General features: G+C 37.4%; 1 protein-coding gene across 1 annotated transcript in view; it reads right to left on the bottom strand.

Moving 5' to 3' along the window:
* Window positions 1–12,663, bottom strand: part of SECISBP2L (SECIS binding protein 2 like) — a 64,255-nt gene extending 51,592 nt beyond the window's left edge. The window contains exons 1-3 of the mRNA XM_007081825.3: window positions 12,379–12,663; window positions 3,533–3,711; window positions 1,155–1,479 (exon numbers count right to left, since the gene is read on the bottom strand). Coding sequence (XP_007081887.1) covers window positions 1,155–1,479; window positions 3,533–3,711; window positions 12,379–12,402 — 528 coding nt within the window. The 5' untranslated portion in view covers window positions 12,403–12,663. The remainder of the gene's footprint in view (window positions 1–1,154; window positions 1,480–3,532; window positions 3,712–12,378) is intronic.
* Between the last annotated feature and the right edge of the window lie 11,079 nt (window positions 12,664–23,742).

Below are 23,742 nucleotides of genomic sequence, written 5' to 3'. Positions count from 1 at the left end.
AAGGCTGATCCTTTCCTTCACTTTTTTAATCTGACTATTCATCACTTAGGTGTGATTTATATAATAGAACTCTGAATTTAACTTCCTAAATTCAAGTGCTAGAAACGTAATTTGAGAAATTATGTTTCTTAAACATCTAAAAGTTATATACTACTATTTTATTTTACATTCTTCAGAAGTCCCAAAAGTATTTCCCTTGACCCAGTATTTCCATGAACAAAGACTAAAAGCTTTTTAAAGCAACCTCTGCTGCATGTTTGTATTTTAATGTGTGAAAAGTATGGCAGAGGACAGCAAAGACTTTTCACTGAAGAAGCTGGTCTAATGGAATCTAGGAAAGCATCAACTCCTTAATGAAACAGTCGTAAGATGCATCTAAGAAATCACTCTGCCTTCAATTAGCTAAAAAGTGCTGAGAAGAAACATGGTTTTTCTTATTTGCTTTGATATTAAGGCCTCAATATAAAAGTAACCTTTTAGTTAAGAAACAGTTACCTACAATAAACCTTAAATCTCCTGTGTTTTCAAGATCTTCATGTGTCCCTCATTTTTTTGTTTTTAATTTAGTCAAAAGGATGATCTTGACTAAGAGTGACTTCACACATTTATCTATCATTTTCTTCAGCCCTAGGAGACCCTGTGTTCAATAACATAGCAAAGCAACACTTGAATAACAAAGTGCTATTGCTACTAAAAATTCACAGAATAGAAACAATGAAGTTGAAGGGATTTAATAGTATCTGATAACCAGACAGTATCATCTGCTGATTTCTGAAGACTGAAATATATGAAGTGCATTAGTCATTCAATACCACTAGCATAGGATCCAAACTAACCACTTAGAAACACCGGTGGCACTATGCAATTTTATCACTAAATTAAAATAATTTGGAAATATTTGTGTATTATAATTATGTACAACTCTCTGAAGGAACCTGAAGATAACTGTAAATCATATCATCAATTAAGAATAAGGCACAATAAAAAACAGGAAAAATTATAAATGCTCTACCCTTGACTATTTTATATTAGTGAATGAAATGTTTTAGAGTAAATTCGGCATTAAAGGTTAATCGATACAAGTAGCAATTACTTACATTATTATTAACAACAGAAATATCAAACATAAAAGCCAATCAAAAGAAGTCACTTACTTTTGGTACAACTGGTCCTCTGTTACCATTTCTGCTTCGATGACTGGACAATGGGAAGACTTGTCCAAGCTGATTTGGACGCTCAGGGCATTCTGTGGTTATGGTATTTACAGTATTTGCAGCCTGAAAGGTGTTGGAGTAAGGTGTAGGAAAAGGATGATAGAATCCCATAACTTGGGCACATGGTGCTGGCATCAGCTGATAATATGTATACTCTGTAGAAACAGGTGGCTGAGCAGATATAATGGGGTAGGCAAGGTATGGTCCAGCAGGATTTGGATTGGGCTGTTGCCATCGCATATCATTGTTATACAACGGAAACTGTCTGTTAAAATCAAATGAAAACAGAACACATCTATTGACAAGTCTAAAAGTAATGCTAAAGCACAATCTATTTAATTTGCTTTAAAAAAAAAAAGGTATAGAACAGTGCCCTCATAATAAAAAAGATAAAATTATCACCTTATAAATTTCTTTGCTGTAATTACAGATTTTTAAGTATGTGTAATAACAACTTAAATGACAGTATAAAGGAATTCAACCTGATAGTGTTAGCATTCCAAAATTTTAAAACTACATACCGTTCTTATTTATAAGTCAACCCCCTCAAGGTATTTCTGCCTAGAAGTTAAATACCTAGCCACTGTATCTGCCAACAAAGGCGGTCCAAATTTCCCATCCAATGCTAACTATGACAGCCTTCTGCAAAAAGCAGAGTAAGGTGATCACTGTGTAAGGTGATCATTACAGTGAGTGATCTGATTCTTCCACCTCTCATTCTTCAGCTCAGTCCCTGGCCTCCTACTCCTCTTCCATACTGCCCCAACCATTTGGCCAAGTCAAGCTCTTCTCCAGGCTTCCCCCAGTGGCAATGGAAGCAGGTTTCAGGTCCATGGGAAAGAAAAGAAGAGGCAAGCCTGTCCACTGCCATCTTATCCCTAACATTAGAGCTTTCTCTAGTGCAATTCCTACAAAGCATCAGCAAGATTCTTCATTTCTCAGCAGTTCTTACAGAAGATTGCTGAAGAATGAGGGGTCATGGGGGAGGTGGAGCATTGAGCTTTTCCTCACTACTCCCACAACAAAGTGCAATAATGGATAAATGTTCACTGCCATAATTTAAAAAATATTTTTAAATAATCTGCTGGCTTATTTACTCATGAATTCTCAAAGATTATTTGGTACAGTAAGAAAAATTAATCATACTTTACACTTGGCCATTTTATCAAATGCAAAAATAGCACTATTACATTTGGCTTATAAGTCACTTCGAACACAGCCCAATATAGGTCAAAATTTTGTGATATAATGCTAACTTCAATTGAAAAGGATCCCCTACTCTTTGTCCAATCCCCAATACTATAATTTTAGAGATTATTAACTGGAATATTTAATAATATCTGATACAATAGTTCCTTGTCTCATATCTCTCACATTCGGAATATCTGAAAGAATGTGCCCTGACACACTAGTGTGCCACATGATGGCTTAAAGAGGTCTAGATTGCCTTTGCCTTCAGGGTGGTGGGACAGAGGCTAGAGCCCAGCTACCCCATCATCCATTTATCCCAGAATGCTAGAGATGCCTAATTTTCTATGTGTGATATTACTCGAAAGAGGCTGAAAGTACTTTTAGACAGCAACAAAATGAACTACACCAATGAAGTACTAATCACTCAGTCTAAACAAGGTTAAAAAGGCTATCATGACTATAACAAGTTACACCCTAACCACTAGGTCACACATTATCTGAATTGCAAGCATTCTGCTAAATCACCCTATGACTATAGCACAGAAGCTAAATTTAAACTAGAATCAGAGCCTAGAAATATATGTTAACCATAAAAGCTTCAATGTTAAGGACTATCCCTTGGTATTTTCTTCTCATGCCAGACTGTCCTGGAAATTGTGATTAGATACCTAATCTTAAAAAAAGGGTTTCTGCTCATCTCTTTCTGAAAAATTCTTCCTCCCTTTGTACCAATTTATTTCAAACTAATTTTAATGACTTATTATTGAAGATATGCCCAAAAAACTCCATTCCCTCTTAGAAAGACTGAGAAAACAATCTATGTTAATAATTTTCAAATTTCTACATCATTTGGTTTTATTTACTTCTCTTAAAAAAGAGAAACGGCTAATGTTTAAAAGGCACCAAAGGTGGGGTGCCTGGCTGGCTCCAGTTGGTGGAGCATGGGAGTCTTAACCTTGGCCTTGTAAATTTGAGCCCCAGGATGGGTGTAAAGATTATTAAAAAATAATAATACTAAACCTAAAAAAAAAAAAATAGAAAAGGGAAAAATTAAAAAGTATGCCTCTCCAACTGCTGTATTTCCCTACCCACCCCCAAGAAAAAGAAAATAATAATAAACAAATTACCTATTGGACTGGTTCTCCTGCACAAATGGATAACAAGTAATCAGGTAGCTCGGAATTGGAGTTGGTTCTACACCAGAAACATTTCCATTATCATTTGGAAGTGCCATAGGGATCATAAATGTATCAGGATTTTTCTTCTGGGGAATAAATGGCTCTACCTCAGCTGACAGCTTGACATTCTTCAAAAAGAAAGTAAAACACACTATTAATACATGAGCAAAAAACTTAATACTAATTCACGATTTAACAATAGAAGACTCAGTGTTTACAAACAGTAATTAGATCTCCTCAGTATTTACAAAACATCCAAAGGAACAGCGATGTCAAATTAAAATAACCAAATATGGTAGGCAAAGATATCAAATAAAACAGGAGAAAACATATCAAAAGTTGCTGCATTTTAATGAAATCATTTCTTACATAACCAAAGCTGTTAAAACAATAAAGAGTGTAAGGCAGTCAGACCTGAGTCCAAAAATAAGGCTGACAGTAAGAAAACTAGCTCTTCAGACAAAACAACATGCTTTTAACTAATTTTGTTGAGGGGAAAAATCATTAAACAGAGTTCTGAAGATAATCACTTTATATTTGTTTGAATAGTCTAAAAAATAGACTATTTCTGTCCATTTTAGGAAATTAGATTAGTATGGTTTAATTAAAAAAGAAGGGAAATGTCTACAATTAATGAAAAAAATACTTAACATAAGTGCAAAAAACTTTTCACAGTTAAACTGAGAGAAAAAGAATGAGTATTTCAGTTTTCTAGTAGATAACTTGAGTAAACTGAAGGAATCCAGAACTCCCATTTTAGCTTATTTTATATCTTTTTTTTTTAATTTTTTTAAATTTATATCCAACTTAGTTAGCATATAGTGCAACAATGATTTCAGGAGTAGATTCCTTAATGCCCCTTACCCATTTAGCCCATCCCCCCTCCCACAACCCCTCCAGTAACCCTCTGTTTGTTCTCCATATTTAAGAGTCTCTTCTGTTTTGTCCCCCTCCCTGTTTTTACATTATTTTTGTTTTCCTTCCCTTACGTTCATCTGTTTTGTCTCTTAAAGTCCTCATATGAGTGAAGTCATATGATATAGGTCCTTCTCTGACTAATTTCACTTAGCATAATACCCTTCAATTCTATCCACATAGTTGCAAATGGCCAGATTTCATTCTTTTTGATTGCCAAGTAATACTCCATTGTATATATATACACACCACATCTTCTTTATCCATTCATCCACTGGTGGACATCTGGGCTCTTTCCATTCTTTGGCTATTGTTGATGGTGCTGCTATAAACATTGGGATACATATGTCCCTTCAAAAGAACACACCTGTATCCCTTGGATAAATACCTAGCAGTGCAATTGCTGGGTTGTAGGGTAGTTCTAATTTTAATTTTTTGAGAACCTCCATACTGTTTTCCAGAGTGGCTGCACCAGCTTGCATTCCCATGTAACGTTTCTTATAAAAAAATCTACAGAAACTTATAAGATATATTTTAAAAACTCAAGTATTTTAGGAGGAACATGTGGGTGACAAAACTATAAAGACAAATAAATAAGATCCACTAAGGTGAAGTTAGGAATTACTCATATGAAATTACTCCTATGAACGGGAGTTGTGATCACAGGAGGCACTAGAGAGCTTCTGAGTGCCTGGCAAAGCTCTATATCCTCACTTGGGTGATAATTACCAGGCATTCACCTTATATATAATTCATTAAGCTATACATTGTTTTTATGCAGTTTTCCTTCTGTATTTAACAATTTTTTAATTATAAAAAGAAAAAATCTATAAGCACATTCTGCAAAAGTAGAATGTTAAAAACCACATAAATATTACAATCTAAAAAGATACTAAATCTTTAAGAAACCAGTAAGTGAAATGCAATCCAATGTTTCAAGCACTGAAATCAATTACAAAGCAACAGTCCTAACTAGAACTTTTTCCCAACAAACCCATTAGGGTGGAATTTATTGGCTCTGAGCAAGGCAGAGCTCCTAGAATAAATTTCAGGCATGTTTCTCACAAAAGAAATCAGTAACAAATCCAAGAAAATCTGAAGACAAAATCTGAAGACTTGATATGCTCCATAGAATAGGCAACTTTTCTTAAAAAAAAAAAAATATTCTCTAAAAAGAATCCCCTAGAAATATTCAGAATGCTTGTAAAAAAAGGTGGAGAGGAAGAAGCAATCTGAACTATTTACAGCAGTATTAACTCAATAACCTTCCTACCTGATTTAACTTTAAAATCTACTTTTATAGTATTAACCAAATCCGAAATAGAGACAGAACTTGCACTACAAATACAGTATCTATGAGCTGAAGCTGGTTTCTTGAATTTCAACATTGGAAGCAAAAACTCCTTCAAATGCTTAAATAGCCTAAGTCACTAATTTTCATTGTGATAATCATCAGAACTCAAAAATTATTCATGTAAGGTATAAAATATCAATGTAATAAATGGGCCGAAAATGGGGGGGGGGGGGGAAGCTGATTTTCAACAATAAGGCACAGATAATGGAAACCTGCTTTATATAGTTCATGCATAGGCATAAAGAGAGGGAAAACTTAAATCACATTTCAAGGACACTAAAAATGTAATTTTTAGGATTTCTTTGAAAAATCAAAAAGTCCTTTGAACATATAACTCTCTGAACAATTTTATAAATCTGTATTAGAAGGCATTAAGACTCTTCTTAAAAACAAGGAACATGCTTACATAAAATTTCTATATGAAAAAGACAAAATACTAATAGAAAGAAGATAATTTAAAGATCGCCAAGTTTCCTGACACCTCCTGCCAAAGACCAACTCATAAAGTACACTGGTAATAACAAATTCAAATTCTTGCTTGTCAAAAGTTGCAACAAGTTTTTATACTTAGTGTTATTTTACTTTATAAGAGTTTTATCAACTTAACCCGCTGTCCAAAATGTGGCATGTATAACTTATAACTGGTATCTGTACATATACACCGCATGTACCCTTAAATATTAAAGTTTGCAATGATTTCTAGTCTCAGTCCAATTCTAATATCAGAGTTCAACAATAAAACTCACAAACACTGAAGTGATCCTTTGTTTTTAGCAAAAAAGAAAAGCTGCTATAGTCAACAGCTGCACAAACAGAAGATGTCACTAGTAGGAACAGACTGGCAAACTTTCTCCTATAGTTACAACTCTGTATGGTCTTAAAAATTGTTTGTTGTGACTTTGGGGACTTCAGTATCATACACTAAAATGAAGCATCTGCTATTCTCAGTCCTAAAAAGTAATGTTATGATCCCGAACTACTCTTAAATTCCACATATTAACGTCCATATAGGCAATATGTTAAGTAAGCAACAAATTCTGGCAGTATTTCAATTATGTTAGTATAGAAATCAAAGAAAAATGTCCTACATGGTGGACAACAAAACATTACGAAAAAATGAAAAAAAAAAAAAAAACGAAACTACTTCATATAATGATATTCCTCAGTTTGAATTTGTTTTTTAGTCTTTATTTTTCAAAGATCTACCTTTTAGAAATCAGAAATTTTATAACAGGGAGTTGTCTCCTTAAAGTATATATAAATATAAAATAAGTTTAAACCACACAAAGTCTATTCCTGTACTACTATTTGCTTTAAAAATATATCTACATGAGTAAAATTATCTTTATCTTTCAGAAGTTATTTCAGAATTTTCCAAATTAATGAAAAATCATAATAATCCCAGAAAACTGTACGGGGGGGGGGGAGGGGGGGAGGGGAAACTTAGGCAGTTTCACATTCCTTTTAAATTTAGCATATATTAAAACAAATGTCAATAATAAAACTTCTTTGATGTGAATAATCTAGAAAACTCAAGAATTTATCAGAACATGAAACTATAAAAACCTTCTTTAAAAGAGTATATTAAGCAAACACATTCAAATCACTGACAGCCTATATAAATTCAACAAATATGCATGGGGTACATGTTCTGGAAAGAGCACTGTAGTAGACTGGTTTAGGGGAAAGGGGCCAACATTACTATGGAGCACACAACAGCAGGAAATGCACACTAAACTCCTCTGAGAACCTCCAGAAGAGAGCATATATTTTTCCAAGATTAAGCAATAGAAAAAAACACCCACTTAGAATCAAAACTGAAGTAGAACACAATAAGGCACTCTCCCACAGTGAACTTTCAGAATTTTACACCTACAGAAAAAATATGACCATGGAAACCCTCTGCATCCTTTCTATGTTAAGGTAAAAACATGACATAGCAAACATTAAGATATTTTACATCTCATGGCTAAAGAAAAACATCTTCTAAAGGAAAAATTGACTAATGCTTAAGAGATACCTGCTGGTTGTATTGTTTCTGATTGGAATGGCTTATATGGAAAGTAAACACTTGCCAAATTAATTGCAGTAGTTATAAACAAAAGTTTTGCAAGACTCAAGAAAATATTGAGAAAAAAATCAAAATATTTAACTTAGATGGCTCACTTGATTTACTATTCATACCTTTTCATCTTTTCTTAAAATAGACCACACCTAATCCACACCTCCTATTAAAACATGACTGTACTTTCCGAAAAACCAACTTTCCAAATTTAATACTGGTTTTTGATTATCTAACTTATTAATTTCTGGTTTTATATTTCTTCTTCTCTCTTGCTTTGATAGGGTTTTCTCGCTACATCTAGTCCTGAATGCTTAATTTTTATTTACCTTTTAAAATGTTTAATAATGAAAGCATTTATGACTATGCATTTGCCTCAGAGTATAGCTTCAGCCATATCCCATAGGTTTTTATATGTAGTATTTTACTACTTTTTAAATAATCCATAATTCTACTTTTTTATTTCCTCTTTGATTTAAGGGCTTAAGGAAAAATGTCTTTTTAAATGTCTAAAGGTCATTTTCACTAAATGAGCATTATTAACTTTCTTTCTGACTACAAAAGTATTATTTTTAAAATCTGTTAAGACGTATCATTTACTGATATTCATAAAGGCCAACTACAAGTATTACTGAATAATGTTTTATAGTAACTTATTTAGAATACATCTAGTTTACAATGCAGATACTATTTGAAGTTTATTATTTAAAGGAAAGAATTATAAGCCAGATGATTTTGTATCTTTATCCACGAACAGCACTTTGCATGAAGTCATATATATTTGCTACATGTTTGCTTTTCTAAGAGTTAAAGACATTGGTGATCAATAGTTTTGTAAATTCTTATAAAAGAACTCATCTAATGTTAATGTACTAAAAATTAAGCCAATGTTTGAATTATTTGGTAATACAAAAGAAACTGCAAACTTCAAATGTTCTCTCTCTTCTAAGCCCAGAAGAATGTTTCCTAAATGTTTCCTAAAAACAGAAACATTAAGCCTTTATAAACAAATGAACTCCATCATTTATTTCTCACATCCCTTTACACCAACTTTTTTTTAAGGACCAAAAAAATTATTTTTTGGTATAATGTGTGCATATTATAACATATAATGCATTATGCCAACTAATAATGCATTATGCCAACCATAATATTATTATACCAACCATAATAATGCATTATACCATCTAGTATCTGTTCTTAGAACACCTAACTCTGGCAGTTAAAATTAAGCTACTAGTTTTGATTTAACACAGTCTTTCTATAAAACAGTACTTCCAATATCCTCTTCTGATTATAACATTCTTTCAAATAGTCACTTTTGCAATTAAGACTATTATCTAGCATGCATTCCCAGTAACTTACTTTTTATAATCTTGATCAATATAGATACAATTTATTCTTTTATATCAAGATTTTATTTTATTTTTTTTAAAAAGAGGTAATTTAGGATGCCTGGGTGGCTCAGTTGGTTAAGCGTCCACCTCTTGATTTTGGCTCAGGTCATGATATCACTGCTCATGAGATAGAGCCCTGTGTTGGGCTCTGTGCTGACAGCATGGAGCCTGCCTGGGATTCTTTCTCTCCCTCTCTCTCTGCCTCTCCCTTGCTCATGCTCTCTCTCTCAAAATAAATAAACATAAAAAAATAAATAAATAAATAAAAATAAATTTTTAAAAACGGTAATTCAAGCACAGCAACATGAATGGCTTCAGGCAAAACATACTTTTTTTTTTTTTTTTTTTAAAGTTACACTTGTAGGGGTGCCTGGGTAGCTCAGTGGGTTAAGCATCCGACTTCAGCTCAGGTCATGATCTCACAGTTTGTGAGTTTGAGCCCCACGTCGGGCTCTGGGCTGACCACTCAGAGCCTAGAGCCTGCTTTGGATTCTGTGTCTCCTTCGCTTTCTGCCCCTCCCCTGCTCACACACACACACAGGTTCTTGCGCACACAGGCTGTCTCTCTCAAAAATAAACATTAAAAAAAAAAAATTAAAACTATACTTGTGCAATACTCCAAGGACTTCAATTAGGTTAACATGAAATGCTCAGTTTACATAAAGTACTGTTTTTTAAAAATCAAATTTCTATGAATCGCTAACTTCTACAGTATTATAATAAGTCTTAACGCTGTAGGCATTCCCAAAAATTCAAAATGTAAACTAACACTGGTTTCAAATGAAAAAGCAAACAAACATTTTGTGAGGGGAAAATGTAAATTCACCCATCACATATATTTTTAGTGACTTTTACCTATCTAAATTCACTTCTTTAGTAAAAATATAAAAGTATATTCCACATAACCTGAAAAAGTCATTACATTACTTCATGGTATAGTGAAAACAATCAAGAACTCCACAAAGCTATAAATAACTAACTGAAACTTGGGGAAATAAATATCTGAAACTTGAACAAAGTAAAATAAAATAAATATCTGAAACTTGGAAAAAAAAAAAAAAAAAAGAAAACTTCACAAAGCTGAGAAGTCTCAGTTCTAGCCCCTAATCTACCATTAAGTTAATAGTTGTTAGCCTTTTTTCAGTGATTGATTCCTTTGAGAATATGATGAAAATAATGGAGACTTGCCCCAGAAAAATGCTAATATAAAATGAAGCACACTCCTTCCAGGTCATCCATGGACCCCTGAATTAACTGCTTACATAAGCCTGAACAAAGCAAAGTAGCATCACTTTTCTGTGTCTGTTTCCTGTGAGTACGTAGCACGCGGGAATACAGAGTGGTTAGAATTATTCTCTTACTTCAAGTTTAGGCTGGGGACAAGGCAGGAGGTACCAGAGGTAAAAAAGGAATTCTTCAACGGAAAACCTACGTTCACGATTTCTTTATAATCCTTAGATTCCTACAAGGTTTTAATGGGTTGTGGACTTTGGAAAGATGTAGGATGAAAGAGGAATAGGTTCTCTAGTTTAAATAATTTGTTCATAGCACTTGCTGTTAAGATAATCACACACAAACAGCTTTGCTAAATAGTTAATTACATTTCCCCTAAGATGAAAGGAACCATAAGTATACATATGGCAGCATTACTGGTTACAGTTCTGGCATCATGATGAAGGACCAAGAGTTTAACCTTTTCATTAGTGACACACATACAAGAAAAGCATTCAAGAAAATTTCCTATTCAATTGTCAGGCTTTGAAATCAAAGGCATTTCTGATAGATGCCTTAAAAAATATATTTTTCATTAAATTGGATATAGGCTATACACAGAATACTCTGGGTCACAGCAAAGCCAAGAAGTTCCCATCAATTTTGCTTTGGTAAGTCCAGGTATTATTTCATAAAAATCATTTGTGTTTTCAAGGTCATATTTTCATAAACCTTTTATTTAAGCTTTTGTAAAAACAAATATACACAACTAGGAATCTGCCTGCAAAAAGAGACCGATTTCAAAATCAAAATTGCCTTTGACTAGCTACAGATATACAGCAATTTGTGAAATCTTGTCTCATTTATTCAGATACTAATTATCTATTTGTAAAATAATTATGCAAATCACTAATCTCTTTTTCCTTCATCTATTTGCCTAGCTCATGACTGGGCAAAGCCCTCAACTGATGAGAATGCATAGTGAATAAACTTCGATTTCATCAAATTAACTCGTTTCATAAAGGTCTCAAGGATGGAAAATACTAGCATCCTTGGGGGGAAAATTATTATTTTGGATTATATACACTGTCATCATCCCTGCCTTCCAGCAACTACTCGCACGGACAATCAAGAATTTAACGCATTTAAAAACAAAATAGAATACTAATTGAACAACTCCGTGAATATGAAAACGGGCTCGGAAATGAATTCACACTTCGGATCAAACATTCTTAAAATATAAGCTCAATTTTTAAAAAAATACTAATGTTTGCAAGATAAATGGACAGAAAGGCAGGGAAAAACCATAATATTTCATATCTTAAAGGAAACACCTCCCTAAGACCACGACGAGAAACAATGTTTTTTTTTTTTTGCTCAATGGAACGTAGCTCTAAAAAGCCCGTAACTCTCCTGCATCTGTAGTTATCACACATTCTCTGACAAGTCTTTCCGGGTGAGAAGCCTTCGAAAGCTTTTCCACCTTGAAAATACATTCCAGAACTGAAGGGTGGGGGGAGAATTACTCCTTGGAAGTTATAAACCCTCCTCTCAGGAGAGCCCTGACAACTTGGGAGTCTTCAGGCCCTTTCCACCAAACCACGGAGGAGGGGCAAAAACGAATCCCCAGCCCTGACGGAAGGGGGTAACCAGGGCTGAAAAAGCCCCCGAGCCCGAGGCAGCATCTGGAACAATGCTGGAGTGGGGCGCCGCCAGGCTCTCAGGCGAGGGGAGTCTGCACCCGCAGGAACTCGAGGGCTCCAGCCGTCCGGGCCCAGGCTCAGAGACCAGGGCCCGCCGGGAGGAAGCGGCGACCCCCAGCACCCGGCCGGGCCTGCCGCCCGAGCCCTAGTACCTGGTCAGCGGGGGCTCGGTCCATGGCGCCTGCAGCCGCAACGGGCCCGCGTTAGTCGGTGTGGAGAGCGCCTCGGGCCGCTTTCTCCATGGCCCCCCGCTCGACTCGAGACCAGGTTCAGGACCTCCGCCCCTATCTGGCTGGCCCCGACGCAGAGTCCGGCTACGCCACTGGCCGAGGAGGTGGCTCCAGCTCCAGGAGATGGAGGAGGCGGTGGCAGCTTCGGGGAGGGATCATCTGGGACGGAAGCCGAGGAGGGCCTAAATAGGCGGAGGAGTAGTTGAAAATGGCGGCACGCGGAAGGGCAAGGAGGGGGAGGGGCCGCGACGGGGCGTGGGCGGAGCGACTGCCAAAGGCCTGAGCTGGTGATGGCCGGAGCCTGGGCTGACTGACCCGCAGGCTGAGGCCAGGTGGAGATTCGTGAGAGCAGGTGCCCCAGACTACTCTGCGCTTTGAGCCAGACTTCACCTCTGGACTGTTAAACTGGAGGAGTGTCGGACCACTTGGGACCTAGGCCACCCGGGTTCCAGCCTAAAGGAACCTCAAAGACTACTTCATTATCCCAAACCACCTCTTAATAACGTTGTAAAAGTTTTAGCTGCCCACTCTACTTTATGATCCTTCCCTATGTTATCCAGCCAAAGGGAATCACGACTATAAAGAAAAACACCATAGAAGGGCCACCATAAAGAAACCTAGTCAGGAGGTTCCACAAATGCTTATTGATTAGGTAATTCATTGTCCAGGCCAGGCTCACCTCTATACTCCCCTCCATGCTGATCCTGCCTATCTCGGAATCCCTGTATCACACCAGCCAGCAGGTAACTATGTAACCTGCTATGTTGCTCTCCTCCCTGTGCTTATTGATTGTTCCTTTTATTTCCAGTCCATTAGCTCCTTGAAAAAAGAGACTATTCGGATACTTGCTAAGCATGGCCGATCCCCTCTGGGCATCTCAGACATACCCTCTAACACATACCTCAACTCCAGGGTGAAGAAGAAAAATAAAAAGTCATACAAGCTAAATTATACTTACAAGAAGGAGGAGAGTGGAGGTGGCTCCTGTTTGAGGGACTGGAGTGGTGAAATACAGCTGGGAGAGAGATTTTTTTTCCCTAAAGTTTATTTATCCAATAGAGAGAGAGAATGCGGGAGGGTCAGAAAAAGAGGGAGAGAGAGCATCCAAATCAGGCTCCTCATTGTCAGCCCAAAGCCTGATGCAGACTCGAACCCACAAACCATGCAATCATGACCTGAGCCAAAATGAAGTGTGGGAAACTTAACTGACTGAGCCACCCAGGCGCCCCCCAAATTTTTCTTTTAATGTTTATTTTGGGGAGAGGGAGAGAGAGGGGGAGGGGCAGAGAGAGGGAGACAGAATCCGAAGGAGGCTCTGGGATGTCGGCTCAAAGCCTGATGTGGAGTTTGAACCCACCAACCATGAGATCATGACCTGAGCTGAACAACCCACTGAGCCACCCAGGCACCCCTGGGAAAGAGAATTTTAAGAAGTTTGCTTTGTCATGCTTCAGGAGACATAAGTAAAGACTTGAATTGCCTTTTCAGTTAGTTTAGTTTGTTATTCTGGTTTTATCTGAATAGGATTCCAAGAAGAGGCTGGGCTGTGAAGCCTCTAGCTGTACTTACATTGATACAGGAGCTATGTTGGGTCAACAAGACTTAAGGCTGGCAGTAGAACCTGCTTATAAGAAGAAATATTTATATTTGTACACAGAGATCTTTAATTTTATTAACTAAATAAAATATTTTATTCTCAAATTTTATGTTTGTGTGTATTCGTTTGTTTAAATTATACATGTATGTATGAATGTTACATACATGAAGAATTCATGTAATATAGCCCCTAGTATCCATCAATGAATGCAGAATAAATTTAAGTTTGCATAGAAAAGCTAAGCTATTTATACAATGTAGTTATGTAAACTAACAGATGATCATCCTCCTTCACAATTTAAAGATAAGAATTCTGAATTTTCAGCATGTCTCTCCACTGGTGGTCTCTAGCCATAAGACACCGAGATCTAAGTAAAAAGATAATAATGCAATACTAATGTAGTCATAAAAATACCACAGTACTTGGTTTCCTTCCTGCTTCTAAGAAGTAAGCTGAGAAAATTGAAATAGAGGCTAAGGATCTTTCCATATTATAGGATTTTTATGACTATGAAATAGTTCTTGTTGAGAATCTTCTATGTGGAAGACATTCATTGAAATTTTAAGAACAGAATAACAAGAAATTATATGAACAAAAATGTCACTATGCCATTCTTATTTAATACAACCCGAGAAAAGATTACAATAGCTTATTGTATTTATTTTAATAGAATAAAAAATATATATATTTAGAAAAAAAGACACTTAAAAATACTACTTTTGGGGTGCCTGGTGGCTCAGTTGGTTGAGCATCCAACTTCAGCTCAGGTCATGATCTCGTGGTTTGTGAGTTTGAGCCCCACGTTAGGCTCTGTGCTGACAGCTCAGAGCCTGGAGCCTGCTTCAGATTCTGTGTCTGCCTCTCTCTTCGCCCCTCCCCTGATCACACTTTGTCTTTCTCTCAAGTAAATAAACATTAGATAAAGTAAAATAAACATTAAGCAAACATTAAAAGTAAAAGTAAATAAACATTAAATTTTTTTAAATAAAAATACTACTTTGTATGATGATATGATTGAATTTAAATTAATTATTTCATTAAGCAACATATATTTAATTGCCAGGTGCTATGTAAAGTACTGGAGGTGTAGCACTTAACAACAAACTGTGAGAGCAGAAACCATGTTTGTCTTGTGGGCAAGATCTACATAGAATAAATAATTACAGGTAAGCTTAGTGTCATGAAAAAGGAACTTCAATAGATTCTACCATAGTGTCTTCTATAGTGACGGAAGGTCAAGGGAGTCATATCTAAGTAAATATCTAAGTCCTATCTATTTAAGAATCTAAGCAAAGACCTGAAGGGTGAGTAGGAGTTATGATAAGTGAAAGAAAAGGAATAAGAAAGTATGCTAAAGAAAGGAAATGGCAAACGTGAGGACCCTGGGGTAAAAGAATCGAGCATTAGTACTTAAACAAGCTCATTCCTTGAAATGAAAGTTGAGAATAAGAGAGATAATCCAATAGAGCAAGGCTTCTGAGACAGTAAAACCAAGGGACGAAATTTGCCTTAGATGGGGGTAGGCACATGTTGTCCATGATAATGGAAAGAAGAGAAAAAAGGATAGATAGGACTGCCTATACATATATAAGTTCAAGGAATTCCTGCCTATGGGTTCTATTTCCTCAGGGAAGTAGGGAGCAAGACTATCTGCTGACCATGGGGGGAAGCAGAGTTGTGATGATCATGCCCTTGTCAAAACTCAGCAAATCTGTATCTAAGATTTGCACGTGTCATCACATATAAATTTTACATCAAGAGAAAAAACTATAAATATTGAACTCCAGCTTGAACAAATTCATGTATCAATGGAACCCAAATCTCTATCAAGATATGGAATGTTACCATGAACCCCAGTGGCTTTTAAAACTTCTCTATTTCTATCATATGTTTGTCTTATTCACTGTTGCATCCTCAGCACCTATACCAATGCCTGCCACATAGCAGGCGTTCAACAGACATTTGTTGGATAAATGAATATGTGATATGATATTAAACCAGGATTTTTTCATTTGGGGTTGGGCTTTGTCAGGCATGTGCCTTTTGTTGAAGGAGTATGATTCTGAAGGATACAAACACAGATTTCTTTTTATTTTTTGTTCCACTAAGTCTTCAAATTCTCTGAGGGCTGTTCTTCCTTCTGCCTTGGATGATATGTCATGAAGGTCATACAAACTTTATTCCAAGTTAAAGCTTTTCCTTTTCCCAAGCTCATGCTAGAAGCCTTCAGGGGGTTATGTGGCATGGGCCACTTTGGTTTTTTCACCTTTTATATCTCCACTTTCCCTATTTTAACTACTCACTGATTAAGCTTTCAAATTCCTCCAGGTTTGTATCGTGAAGAGCTTCTCAGATGCCTCAGATATATGACATGCACAGAATCACTTCTGGGCAACCACTTATAAGCCGATCCTTAGCCCTTGGGACTTCTTAGGGTTCAGCCCTCTGCTTGATCTCTTTGGTGCTCAGCAAAGCAGTCTTCTTAGCTGGACTCCCTTTTAAACTACCATCCCTGGGAACATTGTTGCTACCGTTGTTTTGTTTTGTTTTTTAATGTTTATTTATTTTTCAGAGAGAGAGAGAGAGAGAGACAGAGTACAAGCAGGGGAGGGGCAAAGAGAGAGGGAGACACAGAATCTGAAGCAGGCTCAAGGCTCCAAGCTCTCAGCACAGAGCCTGATGCAGGGCTCAAACCCATGAACTGAGAAATCACGACCTGAACCCAAGTCGGACGCTTACCGACTGAGCCACCCAGGTGTCCCAGCTACACTTGCTTTATCACTTACCTATCTACTCAGCCATCCCTCTATAAGCCCATTAATTCATCTTATTTTTGGTATATGACAAAGTAAATTGCTGACATCAGTATACATTCCCTTGAGAAAATTCATGTTTCCGCAGTTGGTGAAAGTGCAGCTTGTTTCCAGTATGTCTGTCTCTAGTCTGCCTCTGGTTTTCTTAGGAAAGTATCAGATCCCAGGTCCCTGTATTTCCCCAGACTCCAGGCAATGTGTATCAAGTTCTCCAAATGTTTCCCTGAAAGCTCCTCTCACATAGCTTGAGGTTAGGGGAAGCGTCTCTGTTTTTCCCTGTGGGAGGAGTGGGGAAGTATCAAGTGTCTCCAAAGCAACACTCTTCCTGAGCCATCAGGCCCCCAGGCCACCCCCATGCTCTCTGGTCTGGGGATGAGTGAAGAATAATACTGGGCCACAATTTCTTAACATATTTTGCATGGCAGACTAACATCTGGCTTTAGGATGTAGGGGTACTTGGCACCTAATCTACTGTCCTTTGGGGACCTGTCAAAACAGATAGCATCCTTATTAAATGTCATGTTACGTGTTCATTTATGTAACAAATATTTTTTGAGCACCTGTTCTAGGCAAAGCACTGGTCTGGGTAGTGAGAATGCAACAGTGAACAAGGTCACTGCTCTCATGGAATTTACAATTTAGTCTGGGTGATAGACAATAAGCCTATAAAAAAGATAATTTTGTGTAGAGATGAATGATATGAGGGCAATAAAACGTACTAATGTGATTAGTGCAGAAGGAGAGGGAGGTAGACTACTTTCATAGGCTGCCCTCTGAGATGGAGATATCTGACCTGAGATTTGAAGAATACAAAAAGGTAAGGAAGACAAAGGAACTTGGAGGGGAAAATCTTGTCACTAGAATAAAAGAACGGAGGAGACAGGTGTGAGTAGAGAATCGTGGGAGGAGAAGAGTGGTATGAACAATGGACTGAATAGGAGACTAGAGCCAAGCCAGATCATGTAGGAACCCAAAGGCTAAGGTAATTTTAATTTCAAAAGCAGCTTGGAAGACTTTGAAGAGGCACACACAATTCATATTTTGGCTGAATGCTAAAGAGTCAAATGTTAAAATCAATACTTTATTTCTGGGATATAAGAACAACTCTGAATGTTTATTTAAGAATTGAATTATTACAATTTTATTATTAAAAATGTTACAGTCAAGGGGCACCTGGGTGGCTCAGTCAGTCGGTTTAAGCATCTGTCTCTTGATTTCAGCTGACAATCATGCGACTGAGCCCTGAGTGGGGCTCCACTCTGGATGTGGAGCCTGCTTAAGCTTCTGTCTCCCTCTCTCTTTGCCCCTCCCCTGTTTGTATGCATTACCTTGTTCTTATAACTTATATGTTATTCTGATTAGAGAGGATACTTACCTATGAGATCGCTTGAAGGGCAGCCACATCAACTTTAGGGTTGCCAGAAAGTGAAATAGGAATTTGATAATTTTTTTAAATTGAGATATAATTGATCATTGATATATAACATTGTAGTAGTTTCAGGTGTACAGCATAATGATTTGATATATATTGTGAAATAATTACCACAATATTTATTGTGAGAGCCCGACACAGGCCTCAAACTCATGAACTGTGAGATCATGCCTGAGCCGAAGTTGGATGCTTAACTGACTAAGCCAACCCAGGAACCTCGATAATGATTTCATTTCTTTTTATGTTGTTGTTAACATTTATTTTAACACACACACAGAGTGTGAGTCGGGGAGAGGCAAAGAAAGAGGGAGACAGAATCTGAAATAGGCTCCAGATTGTCAGCGCAGAGCCTGATGTGGGGCTCAAACTCACAAGATGTGAGATCATGACCTGAGCTGAAGTCAGACACTCAAACCGACTGAGCCACCCAGGCCTCCCAGTGATTTCATTTCTTTTGGATAAATACCCAGAATTGAAATTGCTGGATCATATGGTAGTTCTATTTTTTATTTTTTGAGGAACCTCCATACTGTGTTCCATAGTGGCTACACTAATGGCAACGTGACATTCAGCCTTCCAAACCAAGGCTGACACTGGAGCTGAAAAGCAGACTTTGGCCAAATAGCAAGGTCAGAACACAGCTGAAATTGAGTACACATCTTACTTTTTTTGCAGGAAAGTAATATGATCTAATGGCAAGAGGGTGATTAAGGTGACAGATCATAGGATTAAAGTTGCATAAAGATAGTATTAGCCAAAATTACTAAAGGTAATACCTGTATGTTTTCAGCATGGAAGATAAATCCACCCAAATTCTTATATAATAGTGGCCAAATGATAGGAAGAAAAGGTCTCATTGATAATATCAGTGGTGTGATGAAATGATCACTACTGGACTAAGAATCAACACCTTGAGTTTAAGCCTTAACTCTACACGGGTGCCTGGGTGGTGCAGTCGGTTAAGTGTCTGACTCTTGACCTAGGCCCAGGTCATGACCTTACGGCTTCTGAGTTTGAGCCTCACATCAGGCTCTGCACTGATGGTGGAGAGCCTGCTTGGGATTGTCTCTCCCTCTCTCTGCCCCTCCCCTGCTTGTGCTCTCTTTCTCTCCAAATAAATACATAAACTTAAAAAAAATTTTTTTTAATAAATAAAAAAAAAAATAAACCTTAACTCTACACCTTAGAAGCCATGTGTCCTCGAAAGTCACTTAAGCCTCTCTGAGCCTCCGTTTCCTCAGCTACACGTTGCATAGGGTTGTTGAGAGATTCAAATTAAGGTGATGCATGTGTGAACACATTGCTGGCTCTAGACTAGTGGTTCTCATTCTAGGGCACCTTTTAAACTAAGATGCTCAGGCCCCTTCTTAGAGTCTCTGGAACGAGAAATCTCAGCTGGAGTAGCCATAAAATTGAAGTCAGATCGTGTCCCTTCTGTCTTCAACCCCTCCAATGGAGCTTCCCATCTTAGAGTAAAAGCTAAAATCCTTAGAATAGCAAAGGAGACCCCATGATCAGGCCCCCACTTCTGACCTCATTTCCTACTCTTCACCCTTACTCATTCTGTTCTAGCCATAATGGCCTCCTTTCTCCTAACATTAAAATGTGTTCCTATCTGGGAGCCTTTGTCCTTGCTGCTGCCACTGCCTGGATAATTCTTCTCCAAGTTATCCCATACTGCTCAAGCCCCCTCTTCAGGCTTTTGCTGAAATATATAACCTCTGAGTGAAGCCTTCCCTGACCACCCACTTTAACATGTCATGCATGCGTGTAATCCCTTCAACTTTTTTGTCCGTGGTACTTATCACCATCTGAAACATTATATACTTTATTTGTTTTATTTATTTATTGATTATTGTTTTCCACTAGAATGTAAGCTCCATGAGGGCAGGGATTCTGTTTGATTGTTTTTTTCCACTGCTGGGTGGTCACAGTGCTTAGAATACTGCCTAACACATAACAAGCCTACAACAGATAATTATTGTTGCTATCCCAAATGGATGCTCTGAGCATGCATCTTACATAGTCTAAAAACTTCAATGATAGCTCACCACCTACTCCAAATATATTCTGTGCCTTCATACCTCTCAGACTTTGCTCACGTGTTTCTTCCTATTTAGTATGCCCTTCTCATCTTGAAACTCATTTCCTCCATTTCCTGGATGAAAATGATCCTCCTCAAAATTCCTCTAGCTTATTGTGCCACACCCTGCCTTAAATGATTTACGTACTATGTATAATTATTTATATAATTATTTCCTTTCTCAGAGCATAGATTCCTTGAGAACAGTTTTACTCAACAATGTTTGTTGAATGAATGACTAGGCTTGCCTTTGTAGCTGACTCAGACATTTATCAGAGAAGAGAGGCAATTAAATGGTAGATTTAAATGGCAAATCCCCTAGCTTCAATGAGAATACAGGTTGCATATAAGATAAAAATAGATGATAACATCCAAAATTAATTCATGGATGATGAGATTAATAACACCAAAGATCAACAACTATCAATTGCTTTATGGATAATCAAGTTTAGGTGAGTGATTTAGAGAGGAATGATTTTATTGCATAAATGGACTCTGAGAGCTAGATAAAAAGTTAGACATGACATTCATTTTTATGGCAGTCAAGTCTTCAGACTCAGCCAGTTAAAACAGGAAATAACTTCCCAGATTTATTATGATGTCCTTCTAATTATTTTCATGAACTATTCCAAATCTCAATCTTTATTGGAGGATACTATCTTATGATAGTGAAAACAATAAATCTGATGCTTGCGCTTCATTTGGAAGTACTATGTTATCTGAAGTTGAAAAATCTCTTTCAACTCAATGCTGTTGTTGTTGTTGTTGTTGTTGTTGTTGTTGTTATTTTGCCTTGCCTTTAAAAACTTCTGTTAATGGGGCACCTGGGTGGCTCAGTTGTTGGGCATCCAATCTTGATTTCAGCTCTGACAGTGCAGAGCCTTATTCAGTTTCTCTCTGCCCTTCCCCTGCTCATGATCTCTCTCTCTCTCTCTCAAAATAAAGAAATAAAACTTAAAAAAAATTAAAAACTTCTGTTAACAAATTACCTCGATTTTTCAGGCCAGTGACTTGTATCCTCAGTTCCCCAAACCTAGGTTCTTTCTGGAATGTCCTTTCTGAACCAACAAGAGCTTACTTACTTCATCAGCATGGCCTGCTTTTGGGGGCCAGGAGTTTATGAAGCTAAACCCATGAATGTATAACTCTTTTTCACCTTGATATGTTACCAATTTTCCTTAAGGCTTCCAACCAGTGTGACTGAGCAAGACATGTATCATCAGCCTCAGAAAGGAAAATAAGAAGTGATAGTTAAGAACTAAAACTGGTAGAGATGAAGCCTCTGAAATAAATCCCTGTTGTGAAGAATACTATCAAAAAAAGCATTTGTTGTAGATGAAAGAAATTTATTTTTCTTTCCTTTGCTTGAGTTTTAAATATTTTTACATATATTACATCATAGAAATAAGAGCAGAATAAAAAACAAAGAAAATCACCCACGAACTCATCTTTCTAACAAACGAACGGTTTTTTCTAGTTGCTACTTATCTATGTGCCTAAATATCTATATGACAGGTTTTAAAATTTACATAACCTAGAGACTCTCAAACCTATTGCACATTCAAGTATCAGCCCACTCTCCAGAAATGAGGTAGGAAGAAATCACTGCCCACCCCCCCCCCCCACCACTCTGGGCCTAAATAAATGAGATGTTGGAGCTTGGGAGGACCCTGAAGTAGACTGGGGGAATCTGAGAGATGAGGCCCATGACAGGTCCCCAGGTATGTTTCACTCATCCTGATGCATGACCCAGGAGGTCCAGAGACCCATCACTGACCCTAAAACACAACAGGGTTTCTCCATAAGACCTCAAATATCATTTCCATCCCTTTCAACAATAGCTGGAATCTTCATGTTAGTGATTATATGAAATCCACACTCTCTTGCTAAACTATATAGGCCCTGCATTATCTCAGCCTGTATATAGAAAGTAGTATGAGATAAATATTGATAGAAATAAAGGTAATAATATAAAATCCTAAAATGGTATTGGAGATACAGAGAAGGCATCAATATATCTCTGTAGTGATGTCATCCCCAGACCCATCAACATCCAAGTCAACAAGAAACTACACAGATGGGGCTCCTGGATGGCTCAGTCGGTTGAGCATCCAACTCTTGATTTCGGCTCAGGTCATGATTTCACGGTTTGTGAGATTGAACCCCAAATTGGGCTCTGCACTGAGAGTGCAGAGCCTGCTTGGGATTCTCTCTCTTCCTCTCCCTCTGCCCCTCCTCTGCTCACCCTCTCTCTCAAAATAAATAAATTTTAAAAAAAAGAACCTACACAGACAAAATGTTTTTAATGTCTTACTTACTTATAAAACCCTAGCCTCTTCTCTAGTCCTTCCACAATCTAAGCTGGCAGAACTCATAAGGAAGAAAACTAGCAATCCTCTGTTTGTTGCTTTTGGCTGACCTGCTGTTTCTTTACCTGTACTTGTAACCAACCAACACTTCACCTGCCAGTAGACCTTGGGGTCTCTAGCTTCCCAGCTGTGCTGAGCCCTAACAGGTTACATTTCACAGGCTTTGAACTGGTCGAGGTCTCTGAAGGAGAAATGATAGGAACTATAGCCCCCAGGAGTCAAAAATAATGGTGGTCCATTAACGTTGTCCACATGGCCCCTTACAGGGTAATAATAGTAACTATACACTTAACATTGTTTGTGCCAGCAACAGTGCTGAGTCCTTTACAGAAAGTATCTCATTCAATCTTTACAATAATACATGAGATAGGAATTATTATCTTTTCTTTTCCAGAAAGGGAAACTGAGATTTATATATCTTTTTTTTTTTTAAGTTTATTTACCACACTGAGATATCACCTCATGCCATTCAGAGTGGCTAAAATGAACAAATCAGGAGACTATAGATACTGGCGAGGATGTGGAGAAACGGGAACCCTCTTGCACTGTTGGTGGGAATGCAAATTGGTGCAGCCACTCTGGAAAACAGTGTGGAGGTTCCTCAGAAAATTAAAAATAGATCTCCCCTATGACCCAGCAATAACACTGCTAGGAATTTACCCAAGGGATACAGGAGTACTGATGCATAGGGGCACTTGTACCCCAATGTTTATAGCAGCACTCTCAACAATAGCCAAATTATGGAAAGAGCCTAAATGTCCATCAACTGATGAATGGATAAAGAAGTTGTGGTTTATATATACTATGGAATACTACTTGGCAATGAGAAAGAATGAAATATGGCCTTTTGTAGCAACGTGGATGGAACTGGAGAGTGTGATGCTAAGTGAAATAAGTCATACAGAGAAAGACAGATACCATATGTTTTCACTCTTATGTGGATCCTGAGAAACTTAACAGAAGACCATGGGGTAGGGGAAGGAGAAAAAAAA

Source organism: Panthera tigris, chromosome B3 (genome assembly GCF_018350195.1).
Source record: "Panthera tigris isolate Pti1 chromosome B3, P.tigris_Pti1_mat1.1, whole genome shotgun sequence".
Lineage (NCBI taxonomy): Eukaryota > Metazoa > Chordata > Mammalia > Carnivora > Felidae > Panthera > Panthera tigris.
This window is presented reverse-complemented; position numbering and strand designations above follow the sequence as displayed.